We start from the raw sequence: 15089 nt of genomic DNA, 5'->3' as shown, positions 1-15089 counted from the left end.
TCACAAAGAACAAATTTTAAAGATAATATTTTGTTTTTTGAGAATTTTGTGCATGCCCACAATGTATATGACTAACAGATATAAATGAAATATTTTAAGAAAGTATGGGAACCAAGATAATGTCGAAAGTCAGATTCATTTGTCCCCTGAGTTAGATCTTAATAATGTGTCTCTCACCTTTCCTTCGAACAAAAGAACTCACATCCCCCTTTTGCCTTTTCTACTTGAACCTGGCTTTAGGTTGTTGGAATTATTTTCATCTTCTGTACCTGCATCTCCTTCCACGATTTACCTGTTTTGCACATTCGGGGGGTGGGGGGGAGGCCCCTATCCCTGTACTCTTGCTAGCAGTCAGGCAGTGTTTCCAGCTAGGCGCCCTGTGGGGCCCAGAAACCTCTGCTTGTATTAAACAGGTCACCCTTTGCCGTCCCTGCCCCATGAGCCCACCTGCCCTGGGCTGAGGCATCTCCCGTTCCTTTTCTAAGTAGAGCACTGCCCTTCGCTTTGCTCAGACTGCGCCCCCCACGCCATCCTCAGAAGGCACCACTTCTCCAGAAAGCAGCCTTTCCCATCTCCTACTTTAAGGCTCCTCTCCTCCCGTGAACTCACACGGGTTCTCCCTCTCCAGAAGTTGAACGCTCCTCCAGTCAACATCACCCTTAGCACTGAACTGCTCTCCAGATTTCACGGGTGGTGCTTCTGCCCTAAGTCTTGATCCCGAGCCACTTCAGAGATGGGGTTTGTTTTCAGTTTTCCCCTCCCCCCCTCCCCCGTCCCACCCCTGCTCCAGTGACAGGGAGCATGGAGATTAACCCCAGTGAGTCAGCCTGTATGACTAACATAAACACGTCATTTTGTCCTGGGCTAAATGCAAGGACTTGTGGTTCTCATCTTCATTGCTAACGGGTAGCGCAGGACTCCCGGAAGCCTGAACTTCAATGAAAGATGCCTGCTGGTGACTCTCTGGGGCTCTAGGCCTGTTAGCTGTAAACCGAGGGGAAGAGCTACTGTGGTGTGGAAAGAACCGGTTATAAAATTAGCCCTTCAGCAGGAGAACAATACAAATCTTGAATGAAGCCGAGCTCCGAGGGAGTTTTCCATCACCCCTAAGCCTCCAGGGATATGGGGTGCGGATTCTATACTGTTACTTTGTGTGTGCTCGATATGGGGTGTTTCCCGGGAAACAGTGGATGGAGGCCTCTTCAGCCTTCCCTTTGTTTTAGGGCTCTTGGGTTGAAAACCCCCACTTGGGAGGCTGGGGAGGTGATTCATGGGATGAGAGCACTTGCCTGGCAAGCGGGAGGACTTGAGTTTGAATCACAAGCACCCACATAAAAACAGCCAGGCAAGGCTGCCTGTGTCTATGACATTAGCACTGGGGGTTGGGACAGATCGATACCAAGCGCTCACTGGCCAGCCAACCTAGGTGAAAACATCAAACTTGTGGTCTCATACAATTTAGAAGATGACCTATGTCCTATTCTGGCCTCCATATGTGCTTGCATGGGCACACATGCATACTCTGCATGCATGTATCATACACACACACACACACACATACATAGCACATGCTACACATGCCACACACACATAAGTAAATAAATAAATCTCCTATAAAGGCATATCTCTCTTGTCTTTTACTCAAAGCACCCACCATTAGGGAGCCATTGTGACGGGTTCTCCGTACTCTATGTTGAGGTCAGTTTCCAGCCACTCCTGTCTGACCATTCTCTGCCCCCCTTTGTCTGCACAGAAGCTGCAGGGATCTGGCCCACTGGTCCTGACAGAGGAAGAGAAGAGGACCTTGATTGCTGAGGGCTATCCTATTCCTACCAAGCTGCCCCTGACAAAATCTGAGGAGAAGGCCCTGAAGAAAATCCGGAGGAAAATCAAGAATAAGGTGAGCCATGACTAACAAGGAAGAACTGAGCCCTCCCCTGCACCCCAGAGTCCCTCACCTGCACCCCAGAGTCATAGTGGGATTTCCCAGAGCCAGGCCAGGAGCACAGACACCATCTGCCCATCCTTTCCAGCTCTTTCTGCCCAGCGTGGGTGTGAGCTCTTAAACTTGTATACTCCTTGTTATGTGATAGCCTGTTCAGAAGCAGGAAAAGATACAAGAATCTCCCTTTATGTGTCTTTTTGAAAATCCAAGTCTTCCAATTTTTATGTCTATAATATTTTTTCTAGTTGCTCTATACGTAATTTATAAACAACTGTAGCTTTATGCTGGATTACTTAAAGGTTTGTTTTCCTTGATAGTGGCCTGTGATAAAAACAATCTTCAGTAGCCACCTGGTCTCTGTCTGAACTCAACTGCTGCCCCACGGCTGAAGGCAGCTTGTGGGGCCCAGGCCTGTGACCCAGGCCAAGAGCAGGAGAGGAAGGCAGAGAGAGAACCAGAGTCACACCCCTGTGCTCTCATACAGGGCCAGCAGACAGTTTATACACATCCAGGCCCACTTGGCTGGTTTTATATATAATCGAGCCAGCCGAGGTCCAGAGAGCTGACATCATGTTTCTGGGCTATTTCAATGATCAGTCTGTGACCCAGGCATTTGTTGGCGGGTTTGGGAGGATCCGTTTGAGCCAGAAACAGAGCTGGTGATAAATAGACGAGAGTCCACAGGCTAAAGAGAAGCTGGCAGCCTAAGTTGTCCAGGTGACCTCCGGGGTTCCATCCACTCTGTTTTACTTACAAAAATGGAAATTCACGCCCCTACCCCTCATCTCACAGATTTCTGCCCAGGAAAGCAGGCGAAAGAAGAAAGAATACATGGACAGCCTGGAGAAAAAGTAAGCCTGCTCACTGACTGGTTGTGGTATTTTTAGGTAATAGTCACCAAGCAGGGTGAGGGGCTGCTTGGGGGCCACCATGCCCCCTCCCCCAGTGCATTGGCAGTGTTTGCCTGCCCCCTAGTGGTCATGTGGGAGGATCTGCTTAGAACTATGGCGTGTGAATCTCCCGCTTTCTGACCCTGATCTTGAATACTTGTTGCTAGGCTCCCTGAGCAATCCTTAGATACTAGCATACCTGAAACTCCTCAGAGACGCCCAGCTTCAGCCTACAGGAGCAGTGTTGTTTACCCAGGTCCTGTTGGCCTCGAATGACACGAATCACACTCTGGTATTTCCTCTACTCTGCAATACATGCCGTGGGCAGACAAATTTTTTTAATTTTTTTTTTTTTTTTGTAAAAATACATGAAGGCACCCTTTGTTCTTTTGAAAGCCCTGGTATGCCCCGAGGGCTCAGAGGGAAGTGTGAATTGAGCCCCATCTCTACCATCTCTAGGACGTTGGTGTGACTTTGAGATAGGGAGGAGGTTCTAGAAGACGCATAACTGAGTCTTTCTTATTCGCGCATGTGCGCTAAGACACTGGCTAGCTTCCAACTGATTCTAGAAGTTTCTATGGGAAGCAGTGTGTCTGTGACCTGATTTAGGTCCTGTTCTATAATCAAGGTTGTTTCTGCGGGTCTCTCTTCTCTGCCTCTCTGGGCACGTGGGCTCCCAGCACTTCACTGGCCTGGGCTCTGGTCCTGCCTTTCACACAAGCTCTAAGCTCTGTAGCAGACCTCACCAGAAGTGCCGCTCGCTGGTGGCTCTCCTTCCTGTAGTGCAGTGATGACTGAGAGCTGTGGGAAGAGATGAGGAACCAGATTGAGCTGCCTAACAGGGGTTCTGTGTCCGCCCCGTGCTCCTCCCTAAGAAGAGCCCTGGCCTGCCATGCTGTCCCTCTGAACTCTCATTCTTTCTTCCACTCAGACTGTCTCAGCTCTTCCTCAGTGACCACTCCTGCCTCTTTCTCTGTGATGCCAATCACCTCTACACTAGTTCCTGGCTGAGCAGTTGCCCTCTGGAGAGTGACTGTGTGTCTTGGCTCTCTCCCCTCAGGGTGGAGTCTTGTTCAACTGAGAACTTGGAACTTCGGAAGAAGGTGGAGGTGTTGGAGAACACCAATAGGTGAGCGTGGCCAGAAGAAGGTGGGAGGACCTTTGTCCTGGGCTATGTCCAGTGAGCAGGAGGGAAGGGGGATTCTGCTATAAATGGGGCTGTACCTTGGATATTCAAGGAGCTGGGCACCACCCAGCGGTTCTGTTTCATGGGCTCCTCACATACACACAGGTGTATACCAATCCACATGTGCACATACCACATGCGTGTTCCTTCCTTTTGAAGGACTGGTAGGGAGGACGATCAAACACGGACAGTTATAAGGAAGCGAAAAGAGAATGGGCCGTGCGTATAGCCCAGTCCTAGAATGCCTGCCCTAGAATGCATGGGGCCCCAGGTTCAGTCCCGAGTGCCACAGAACAGAAATGAATAAGGAAATGTTGGGAGGGCTTGGAGCAGGATGGCGTCCCTAAGTCTGATTCTCCTGAAAATGCTGCTTGGTTTCAGGGGTGGACGAGGAAGCACGGGGATTTAGTGTCAGTTAAACATAACGATCATCACGTTTATTAGTTTAAAAAGAGACTCATGGTTTTGGAAGCCTGTTTTCAAAATCCAATGACTTACATTTCAGTCCCATTTTGAAAAATTAGCTGTGGCTCTCAGTTGCTTTATCGTCCTTAATTCTATTGACATTTTCTATGTCAGTTACTTTTTTTGGGCACATCGGAGATATTGGCTCATTCTTGTGAGATGGTATGAGATTATCCCCGTTACCCAGATGAGGTCTGGGACACAAAAAGGCTATGTTTTGCCCAGCACTGCTCAACAATTTATCCCTGTGGATTTCAATACAGAAGGACCCTACTCGGTTTAACTCTGGCTCATACAAGGGACTGGGATGGGATAAGGTATGTTATGCATGATTCAGAATGTGGGCATGCATGGTGCCTCCCTGTGTTCTGAAAATGTCATTTGTTTGTCAGAGAGAACTGCTACCCTTAGTGATAACTATAGGTTCAATAAACAAACAGAAAAATTCACTGGGAGCTAAGAAAATACGAATTAGCTAAGAAAATATTAATTTGTTGAGCATTAATGCCTAATAACAAAATTTCAAAGGCTAAGGGGTCTGACTAAATCTCTTCAGCAGTGACTTTGAGCTCTCAACAGCGACTTTGCATTTGAAGTCTGTGTCCTGTGGCTCTGTGGTTTTTTGCTTTAACAGTAGGCTGAGGAGTTGAACTGGTCTCAATGAGAGTCCACTAGATCCCCTCTTGGTTATCTGATACTCACAGAGGGGGTCAGGTGCTCTTTACCTGACCCCTGTGTGTCCTCAGATTGCCTGAGGCAGGATCAGTCCCCCCACCCGCCCGTGACATCACCCCAACCTGGTGGAACTTCCTCATACTGTAAAACTCTGTTTTCATTGCTGCTCGTCTCTGACCCCCATTCTTCTGAGTCACCTTCTTCCCAGGCGCTTCTGGTCCTCTGGATCCTCCACCTCAGCCATTCCTTTAGCGTTCTGTCTCCTGCCTGTCACTTGGCCCTGGGCTGGGGAAGGCCCAGGAGGAAATCCATCAACATTATTCTTGCACTTTGTGTCTGTCAGGCTCGGCTGTTAGACATCCAGTTGGCCACACGGGGGCAGCAAAGCCTCAACAGGGCTGTGTGGGGACCAAGAAGAAGCCTGCTAAAAAGAGCCCACAAACCTACTGCCCTGGGGGGGGGGGGTCTCCTCCCCTCTCCATCTGGCTACACTTTGCTTTGTTTGTTTATTCCTTGATTGCCATGAACGTTTAAAAATGTATCCATGCTTTTCACCTCCTAAATGCTGGGATTACAGGTGTGCACCCCCACGTCCAGGCGTGAACATTTTTTTAAATTTTTGTGTGTTGACTTAAATCAGGTATCCACACATCAAAAGGTTCAAATCAGCGTAGGCATTCATTGCTTGTCTTCTTATCTTTAACATGCAGATTATCTTCCAAGTCTGTATTTGCTTAGTGCAGAGCCCAGCCAGTCATCCCACGGCCTCCGCAAGTCTGGCATGCCTGTGGTGCCCTTTAGACAGTCCTGTGTTCACTGTGGACTGCTTTGCTTTGGTTTTGAGTTTAGGTATGAATTCCTTCTAGGGTCCTCTCATCTTCCTCGGGAGGTATGGGAACACTCGTTTTTCTGGTTATCAGCAGTTTCTAGTAAGTACCTAGAGGAAGGGATCTATATTTTTATTAATAGCGTTGTGGGGCCCGATGCATGTGTATGCATGTGGCTAGCTATTGAAATCCGTATCGTTGTCTCTCACTTTCCACCTTGTTTTTTGAGACAGCCTCTCTTACTGAACCTGGAGCTTGCCATTTCTATAGACTGGCTGCCCAGAGAGTCCCCAGGATTCTGCATTACTCCCCCAAACACCAGAGCTGGGGTATCTAGAGCACACTATGACACCCATCTTTTATTTTTTTATTTTTTGGTTTTTTCGAGACAGGGTTTCTCTGTGGCTTTGGAGCCTGTCCTGGAACTAGCTCTGTAGACCAGGCTGGTCTCGAACTCACAGAGATCCGCCTGCCTCTGCCTCCCGAGTGCTGGGATTAAAGGCGTGCGCCACCACCACCCGGCTATGACACCCATCTTTTAAAGGGACACTGGCCATCCAAATTCTCCATGGTTGTGTGGCAAACACGTTACTCATTGGACTGGAGTGCTCGCTGGGGCTCACTGGCCAGTCAGCCTCACCTACTTGGTGAGCAGCAAGGGGGACACCTCTGGCCTACACACACACACACACACACACACACACAAATACACACATTCGATATATACTTATATCAAATGCCTATTTAAACCTCAGAATTCTTTGGATTTGGCTCTATCATTACTTCTTGGGATAATTTATATGTTTGTGTTTGTATTGTACATATTTCTTTGTTAAAAATTTTTCATTGAACAACATACGCTGGACATACTCCATGGACATGTTGCTATAGCTCCTCATCTGGAACTCTGGCTCAGGCCATTGGCGTTTGGCCCTTCCCTGGCAGTGGCTGTCACTGATTGCAGTCAGGGCTCGTATATTGGCACTGGCCAAAGCAGAGAACTGGTTTAGCTTGTTTTGCTGTGTCTTTAGCTTTACTAGGCTGTAACTGACAGATAAAGCTGTACAGTTTGGAGCATCATCACTCAACATATGTGTGCGTTGTAAAATGGTTATCATAGTGTAGTAGATTACAACCCCCAGCACACACCACACATGTGCTTATCTCTCTTTTTCTGTCATGTGGATGCTTAAGGTCAACATAAGAGTTAGCAGAAGTCTTACTCCCGGGCCATCAATTGCAGTGACCCTCTGTACTCACAGAAGCTTCTCACCTCAAAGCCTCTGACAACCCTCTCCCTCCTTCCCCAGCTCCCAGTCCTCTGAGCCAATGTCACATTCTTGTTTCTGAGTATGGCTTTTTAGCGAATCATTCTGTATATAAACAGTGCCATAGTATTTTTCTGCTCTGTCTAGGCTCTCTCACTCTCTCACAGGGAGCCTCTCTGGATAGCCAGCCCCACACTTTGCTAGCCTTGACTGCTAAGAACCTCCGTGTGGCTTCCTTGTGAGTCCCTGCTACTCTCTTCCTTTTCTCTCGGTTCAAAGTTAGCTTCCGGTGAGCAACCTTTATGCGATGGTGTTGTCTAGAATTTGATTCCTTGACAGTTTTACCGAGAAGTTCCTCCGGTCATCAAGTCCATGACCCATATTTCATGTACTTTGGCTGAAAAGGCAAATGTGTAGAAGAGCTGTTCTTGCTGAAGCATGGGCTCTGGTGCAGCCTGCCACCCCACCCCACCTCTTCTCTTCTGCCCTCCTCCTGTGTCTTGCAAGGGCCTCCCCTTGCTAATGACTATGATGCAATCCCCGATGCCCCATGCCCTGACCCCAGCTGCAGAGAGGCAGGTGGCCGGGGAGGCTTCTGGATTCCTCATCACATCACATAGTGTTTGAACTGAGCACAGACCTGGCCTGGATGCACACACAGCTGTGTTTTTGCTACTGTTGACACTTCTCCCCTCACTGTCCTTTGGGCAGACGTAGAAACAGAAGGCAAATGTCGATGGGGACTCAGTTACAAGAAGCGGGCCGGAGACATGGAGTGGCTCCATTTCATGGGACATGCATGACACAGGAGTGGACGTTTCATCACTAGAGGGAAAGAATGCCTCTCATAGCTAAGATACCTGGGTATCTTAGCTATGAGAGGCAAAGAGTGCTGCTGGGGTTCTGAGCCAACCTGGGCTCTGTGTGCACCAAATTCAGCAAGAGACTCCTGGCATGTTGGTGTCTAGGGGAAAGGTCTCCCTTTTCTGAGCGCAAGACCCTGGGTGGAGGCCAGGCGGGCATGAGGGTAGTGTCCCTGTTTCCTCTCTCCCCGGAACTGACACATGGTGCTTATGTACCTACGTGCCGCCTTTAGTAAGATGGCCCACTAATTGCATGCCATCCAGGAAGCGAAGAGGGAAGTGAGATGGTGTCCCAGGGGACCCTTCCTCCTAAGCTCCGTCAGCAAGTACATTTGCACTTAGCTGTGCCAGTTGGGGCTGCTGGAGACTCTGCTTCTCCGAGCTTACCGCTGGTCTCTCGGGGAAGGCCCCACCCACCCCTGTCTCACTCCCGAGAACATCCTGTTCTTTATCCCTGTGGCCGCTTCGCCTAAGTGATGCACATATCCCACCCAGCCCACCACGAGAAAGTGTTTGTGGCTCAGTTTGTGCCATTCCAATCATCGCTTGTTTTGTTCTGCCTCTAAAAGCCTATGGGCTCCGGTCCCTCTCTTCCTGCCTCGATTTTCAGACTCTTAGGAAGTTGGTCTTAAAATGCATCTTGGAGAACGTGTTGGTTCCCTGCCAGTCACTGTAAGGCGCAGTAAGGCTGAAGTCATAAAAGTAGCGGAAAATAGCAAGGGGACCGGAATTCAGCCCCTTGACTGTCACCCTAATTTGATGTGCCTCCCAGTGCCGCGTTGTTGCTGCCCTCTCCTTCTACCCAGCGTGGGACAAACCTGGCTAAGAGAGCCTCTGCTTTAGAGGATGCTGCTTTCCTCTTCTCCAGAGCCACACCTTCTCCATGGAATGAACGGTCAGCAAGACCAGAAGGCTGTGTCTCCCCAGAGCTCACACTCCGTACTGGTACCCAGGATCCTGGAATTTTTTCTGTCCAGATGTTCTTAACTCATTTCCAGGGTCTACGTGGACTTCTGCTTCGAGTCTGTTCTCTGAAGGGTAAACGAGGGGACCCACGGACTCCCGAAGCCGAAGGAGTACCAGAGATAGTCCCCTGTGAAGGTTGTGTGTGGTAGGAACCTGTGTGAGACAGGTGTGAGGGGTAGGGAGAAGGAGCAGCGAATGAGAATGTTCCTGAAGTGTCAGGCTTGGGGTTTCACTTGACCTTACTATAGACGACCTGAGATTCTGGAGTTGAAGACAGAGGCCTTTGTTGTGCTCAGCATAGCAGGCAGTGTGACCGGTGACACATTAGTATTACTTCCCTTCCAGAAAAGGGCCAGGGGTGGACATTGCCCTCCCAGCGGCTAAGGCTAAGAAGGCCACGGGCTTGAGGGCTCCCTGTTTCTATAGCAAGTTGCAAAGAAGCCTGCTTTCATGCGCAGTGGTAGCCATTACTCTGTCCCTCTAGGCTGCCAGCTTCACTAATCGGGCCTGGGAAGGGGCCCGTGTGGAAGGGCGGACAGACCTTTCAGTCCTGGCTTGCCCAGAGAGCCGCACCTGCTCCCGTCCCGAAACAGTCCCTTCCTTGGTTGTCACAAAATATCTGACAGGAACTTTGTGAGAAAGGAGGGTTTATTTTGGCTCATGGTCGGAGGCAACAGTCTAACATGAAGCCATGGTGGGAGGGTGAGGCAATTGGTCACACCGTGCCTGCTGGTCCTCTGCTGGCTTCCTCCCTTCCTACTTTTCATTCAGTCGTGGACTGCAGCTCACGGGCTGGGACCGTGCACACTCAGGGTGGATCTTCTCACTTTAGTTAAACCTCTCTGGAAAGACTTCCCGTTATTCCTCGAGGTGTGTCTCCTAAGCAACTCTAAATCTAGTCAAGTTGACACTGAAGATCGACTGTTAAGCTTCTGGTGTTTCTTCACGATACTAGAGAGTACTGTCCTTTCCCTGTGCTGTGCTTTGCTGTGCTGTGCTGTGCTGTGCTGTACTGTGCTGCGGGGTAGAGCCAGGGTTGGAAAACCAAGGGAAGCAGGCTCAGCCCAGGTCCAGGTTTAAAATGTTGGAATGAAGACATCTGGGGAGTCCACGAGTCCCAATGTCAAACATAGTAGAGAAAAAACTGCAAGGGGCCGGTATTGATAGTGTCTTCTAGACAGCGTCGGGCCAGCTTGGAGTGGCGTGAGGAAAAGCCTCTCCTCAGAGCACAGGAGTTGGGGTGTGTATTTGATCAGCAGTGAAAAATGGACCAATTTCACTCTTTGAGCTTTCTATTACCACATCCTCTCTTAGTGTGCTTTTCTTGGTCTTTAGACCCTGTTTAAGGGTTCCCACTGCAGCTCTTCCCAGTTAAGTCTGCTGGGCTTTGCCTGGCCCTCCAGGGCTGTCTGTTGAGCCTACAAATCTGTGTTAGTTTGCACTGTCTTTGTATACTCCCCCCTACACACTACCGTGTCTTCTCTGTACGAGTTCATCTCATCTCTTTTGGACAGATTATTGGCTGAGCCCACCCTCTGCCACAGAGAAATTACCCATATTACGTTTCTCTAGAATTTCATCTTGGTTTAATTCACTTTTTATATCTCCTGTATATACCCTCTGTTGTATGCAGTGTGTTTCCTTTTCATATGGAAATATCACAGACTTCAAAGAGGTGTGGAGAGCTCTACCCTAGAACCCCTGGAGGGTTCAGAAGAGCATCTTAGTGAGCCTTAGTAGTGAGTTTAGAAACTACACAGACCTGGTAAATATTCTAAAATTCTCTTTTGTGTGTTCCTAGGGAAGTAGCTGATGCAGTAATTCAGAAATGCTTTCTGGTACTTTAAAATAAATGTTCTATAAATAGAAATCAGTCCCTCAGGAAGAAGGCTGCAGAGGTGACACAGTAATTAAGAACAATGGCTGCTCTTCCAGGGGACACAGGTTTGATTCCCAGCACCCACATGATGGCTCACAACTGTCTATAACTCCAATTTCGGGAGATTCAAAGTCCTCTTCTGGTCTCCACAGCCATGGTACATCTGTGATGCACACAGATACATAGAAGCAAAATATCCATACACATAAAATAAAAATAAAATTTTTAAAAAATAATTTACTCGGATAAAGGAGACAGCAATACTTACCTCCCCCACCCCCATACACCACTTCCTCTTTTTTGTTTAGGCCGGAGTCCCATAAATGACTGTCAGAAACCAAAAGAATATAACCAGCAGGAATTAAAGTTTAAGAGTTTTAGCTGTCGCTGTCTTTTGTAGCTGCTACTCTTTAAGGTATTGAGATAGTTCATGCTCCTTCTGAAAGATCTTCATGGAATTTCTAATTGTTAATATTGCATTCTGCCACCCAACAGGGTAGGTATTTGGGCCTTGGGACTCCCTGAGGCTCAGAACTTGTCAGACACTGGCTTTGTATGACTGCACAGGGGCAATGTGGTCAGGGCCACACTAGGAGGAATGTGGTGGGTTTTGCTCCAAAGGGACATGAGTACTTATCTTTTCCACTGAGACCCTGACTTGTTGCATTGGTATCGTGTGTGTGTGTGTGTGAGAGAGAGAGAGAGAGAGAGAGAGAAAGAGAGAGAGAGAGAGCTGGTTAAGTTACACTGAGACTTTTTTTCTTTTGAAAATCACCTCACATTTTATAATAACTACAGCAGACATAACACAAAACATATATGTATATGTGCTGTAACTAACTAATGTGAGTCTTTTATTCATTATTATTAGTCACTGTCAGTTGCTCTTCAATACTGTATTTTCTGTTTGATTTCATTTCATTAAAATGATACACCAGTTATAACCCAGCTGATCTTATGTCTCACTAAAGGTTCATAATTCGGCATCTGGAGAGTATTGCTCTATGTACTCATAAGAATGGAAAGGAAGGAAGGAAGGAAGGAAGGAAGGAAGGAAGGATGTTTCATTGTCTTCTAAAGGAGGCTGGTTCACCTAGAGAGTAGCTCATACACTTGTTCTCTCTCTCTCTTTCTCTCTCTCTTTCTCTCTCTCTTTCTCTCTCTCTTTCTCTCTCTCTCTCACGCACACACGCACACACACACATACACACAGCATATTTCTAGTAAGGTATGATATGAGATTTAATGGAAGGTGTGTCCACGGAGAGGGTATTGGTGACTCTCCACTCTGTGACTGGGATCCATCAGTTTATTCTTTTTCTTGGTTTCTGACTTGAGTGAGAAATGAATTTCTCGACTGTTCAAAGGCTTACCCATACTAGCTGTAATCTTTCAGACTTTCTATTGCTCTCTCCATCTTGGAAATAAAGGATATATCGGGAAACTAAATTAGGCCAAATAGAAAGATAACAAACCAGATCATTGGTGTCGTTTTCTGGAGACTGCGACATTGCATCTGTAAGATTGCATCTCGTACTCGTGGACTTTGAATGTTTTTCTTTGATAGGCTGTGCAGGACACAGGGTGAAACTTTATTTGGGACAAGGATGTAACTCCCTTTGATGCTCTTTTGCAAGCATATGTATGAAGAGAGCCACTAAGTTTATTGTTACGTTTCAGCATAGGACAAGAATCTACATTGCCAATCAAGCATAGGGCACTCCAATTTAACAAGTTGTGGAAAATCTGTTGGCCCAGATAAAAATGTATGTTAAGTGTTTCTCCCTCTAAATTAAGACCTTGATCCCAGAAGCCCAAGAATTCATTAAGCCATAATTGGTCTTACTCCGTGATGATTCAAAATACAGTAATATGGGAAATGCATATGGCACTTTGGAGGACTGCTGGGGTCTTCTAGCCATTTTTCATAACTCTCGTTCTGAAGCAGTATTTCTCTTTCACCTGATCTTTCTTACATCAAGTCCTTCAGGCTGGTTGATTGGCTGTTGTCATCCAAGTTTTGAGTGCTGTAGGTGGTGACATCTGTCCTGGTGGCGTCATAGAACGCCCCACATCACCTCAGAATATTATTTCTATTCTGAGGCTTTCCAGAGAAGGGCTCTTGCCTCGTCTGCCAGCCGTGAAGAGACAAGTGCTTTTCAGAGATGCATTGCTCCAGCAAACCAGATTTCCCCAGGCAGAGTGATTCTTCCGTGATCCTGCTAGCTGATGTGGTTACGGAACTAGCTTTGCTTAGCTGCTGAAGCACACACAGCTTAAGTAACTTGATTAGAGGCTCCGAGTTGTCATGGTGAGGTCTAAACTCGGGCTCCCCCCCCCCCCCCCGCTCTCAGAGCCAGCCTTCCTGTCCTGCCATCCGTGCTCCGCTCAGCAGCACTAGAGCGATCCATACTTTTATGGATACTGACTTATTAGGGATATATATTTATCATTATCAGAGGTTCCACACATGTTTCATATTTGGTGCAATTCAAATGTTTATGGCATCACTGCAAGTAGTGCATGAGGTCAAAGGTCTTAGGTCTTCAGGACTGGCCTGCCTGATTACATTACACTTGGCGTCTGACAGAAGAGGTCTCATCGCTTCCATTTATCTAAATAAATAAATAATATAAATAAACAAATAAATCCTGGGTTTGACTTCCCAACACCGAAACCTGTGCAGGGCTCATCGCAGCCTCCCCGCCCATCGCTTGCATTATCTTGAACGCACATAAAGCAGTTCCATAAGGGGTTATTTTCCTGAACTGTTTATGAGTGTTTTAAAGGAAGTTTCCATCATGGCATTCTCTTGTTTCTCATTGTGCCTGCTTCTTGTTTGTTCTCTTCACTGCTGTTCTCTGTCTGCCTTCCGTGGTCCAGTCACCTGCATTTGGTATTCTCTCTCCCCTCTCCTGGTCCCCTTTCTGCTTCTATTACACACATACATGCACATGTACATATACATGCATGCACACATACACACATATGCAAATGTACATATATACATACACATAAACACACACAAGTATACACACTTATACACACATATAACATGCATGCATACATACGTACATATACACATACATGTACACATAGGTATACACATCAATATGCAGAAATATACATATGCATACTTATGCATATGAATAGGTATACACATATATGCACAGCATATGAATATGCACATGTACACACATATACATACTTGTATCACATGGACACACATGCACATATATACACATGTATGCACACATGTATACATATGCTCATGGGAGCACATATATACACATTACCCACAAGTACACTTATGCATACACACATATGTACACACATGCACATGTACACACACCATGCACACAGGTACACACAGGTACACAAAAGCACACAATCACATACATGTACACTCACATATAAACATGTATCCCACACATGTATTCTTGTCATTATTAACTGAGTGTTAGCTGGTACACACCTCACTGCCGTTGGACCGACTGTTACCGTAGCCATTTATTTTCGCCTGGGTTTTGTTGCGGTTTTTCCCGTTTGTGGTCATCTGTAATAGTGACATTTTATGTCGCAGTGCAAACTGCGCTCCAGTCACATTACTGTCACGTTAATGTGACTGGATGTTAAGAGAGTGTAATTCAAAAGTATTTTACTGTGAATCGCATTAGGTTGTTGAGTAACGGACTTGCTGTACATATTGGAAGGTCTGCAGGCTGTGGAGTCAGGTGGTTGGCACGCTGGCCCAGGGGCTCGCTAGTTACAGTCCTCTGTGGTCGCTGCTTATCACTGCAGCATGCTTAGCCCCTAAAACTCACTCACTGTTCACTTTCTTAAGGTGAAAATGGTGGTTTTGTAGGATTCTCCATGAATTCTCCAAACTTTGCTGGCTCAAAGGAACATACATGAAGGCTCAAGGTGAATGAGTTATTCTGATTTTCACTGACAGGATGCTGCAGGGGTGCCGACCGGCAGGGCCTCTGGGGTGCTGGGCATACACACATGTGTGCCCGTGCGCACATCTGTCATCATTTCATTTCACCTTCACCAACTCCAGCAGGAAAAGCAGCAGCAAACCGCACATCATCAAGCTGTCGCACTCTGCCAGGACGCCAGACT

At 47.2% G+C, this 15089-nt stretch overlaps 1 protein-coding gene across 1 annotated transcript in view; it reads left to right on the top strand.

The window, feature by feature from the left end:
- The window catches only part of Creb3l2 (cAMP responsive element binding protein 3 like 2), a 115432-nt gene that overhangs the window by 87878 nt on the left and 12465 nt on the right, over positions 1–15089 (top strand). The window contains exons 6-8 of the mRNA XM_041675601.1: positions 1754–1900; positions 2738–2796; positions 3896–3964. Of these exons, the coding sequence (XP_041531535.1) occupies positions 1754–1900; positions 2738–2796; positions 3896–3964 (275 nt within the window). The remainder of the gene's footprint in view (positions 1–1753; positions 1901–2737; positions 2797–3895; positions 3965–15089) is intronic.

This window comes from Microtus oregoni, unplaced genomic scaffold (genome assembly GCF_018167655.1).
Source record: "Microtus oregoni isolate MIOR12 unplaced genomic scaffold, Mior012 000026F_ref0000081, whole genome shotgun sequence".
Classification (NCBI taxonomy): domain Eukaryota; kingdom Metazoa; phylum Chordata; class Mammalia; order Rodentia; family Cricetidae; genus Microtus; species Microtus oregoni.
Note: the sequence above shows the minus strand (reverse complement) of the source record. Positions and strands in the feature narration are given on the sequence as shown.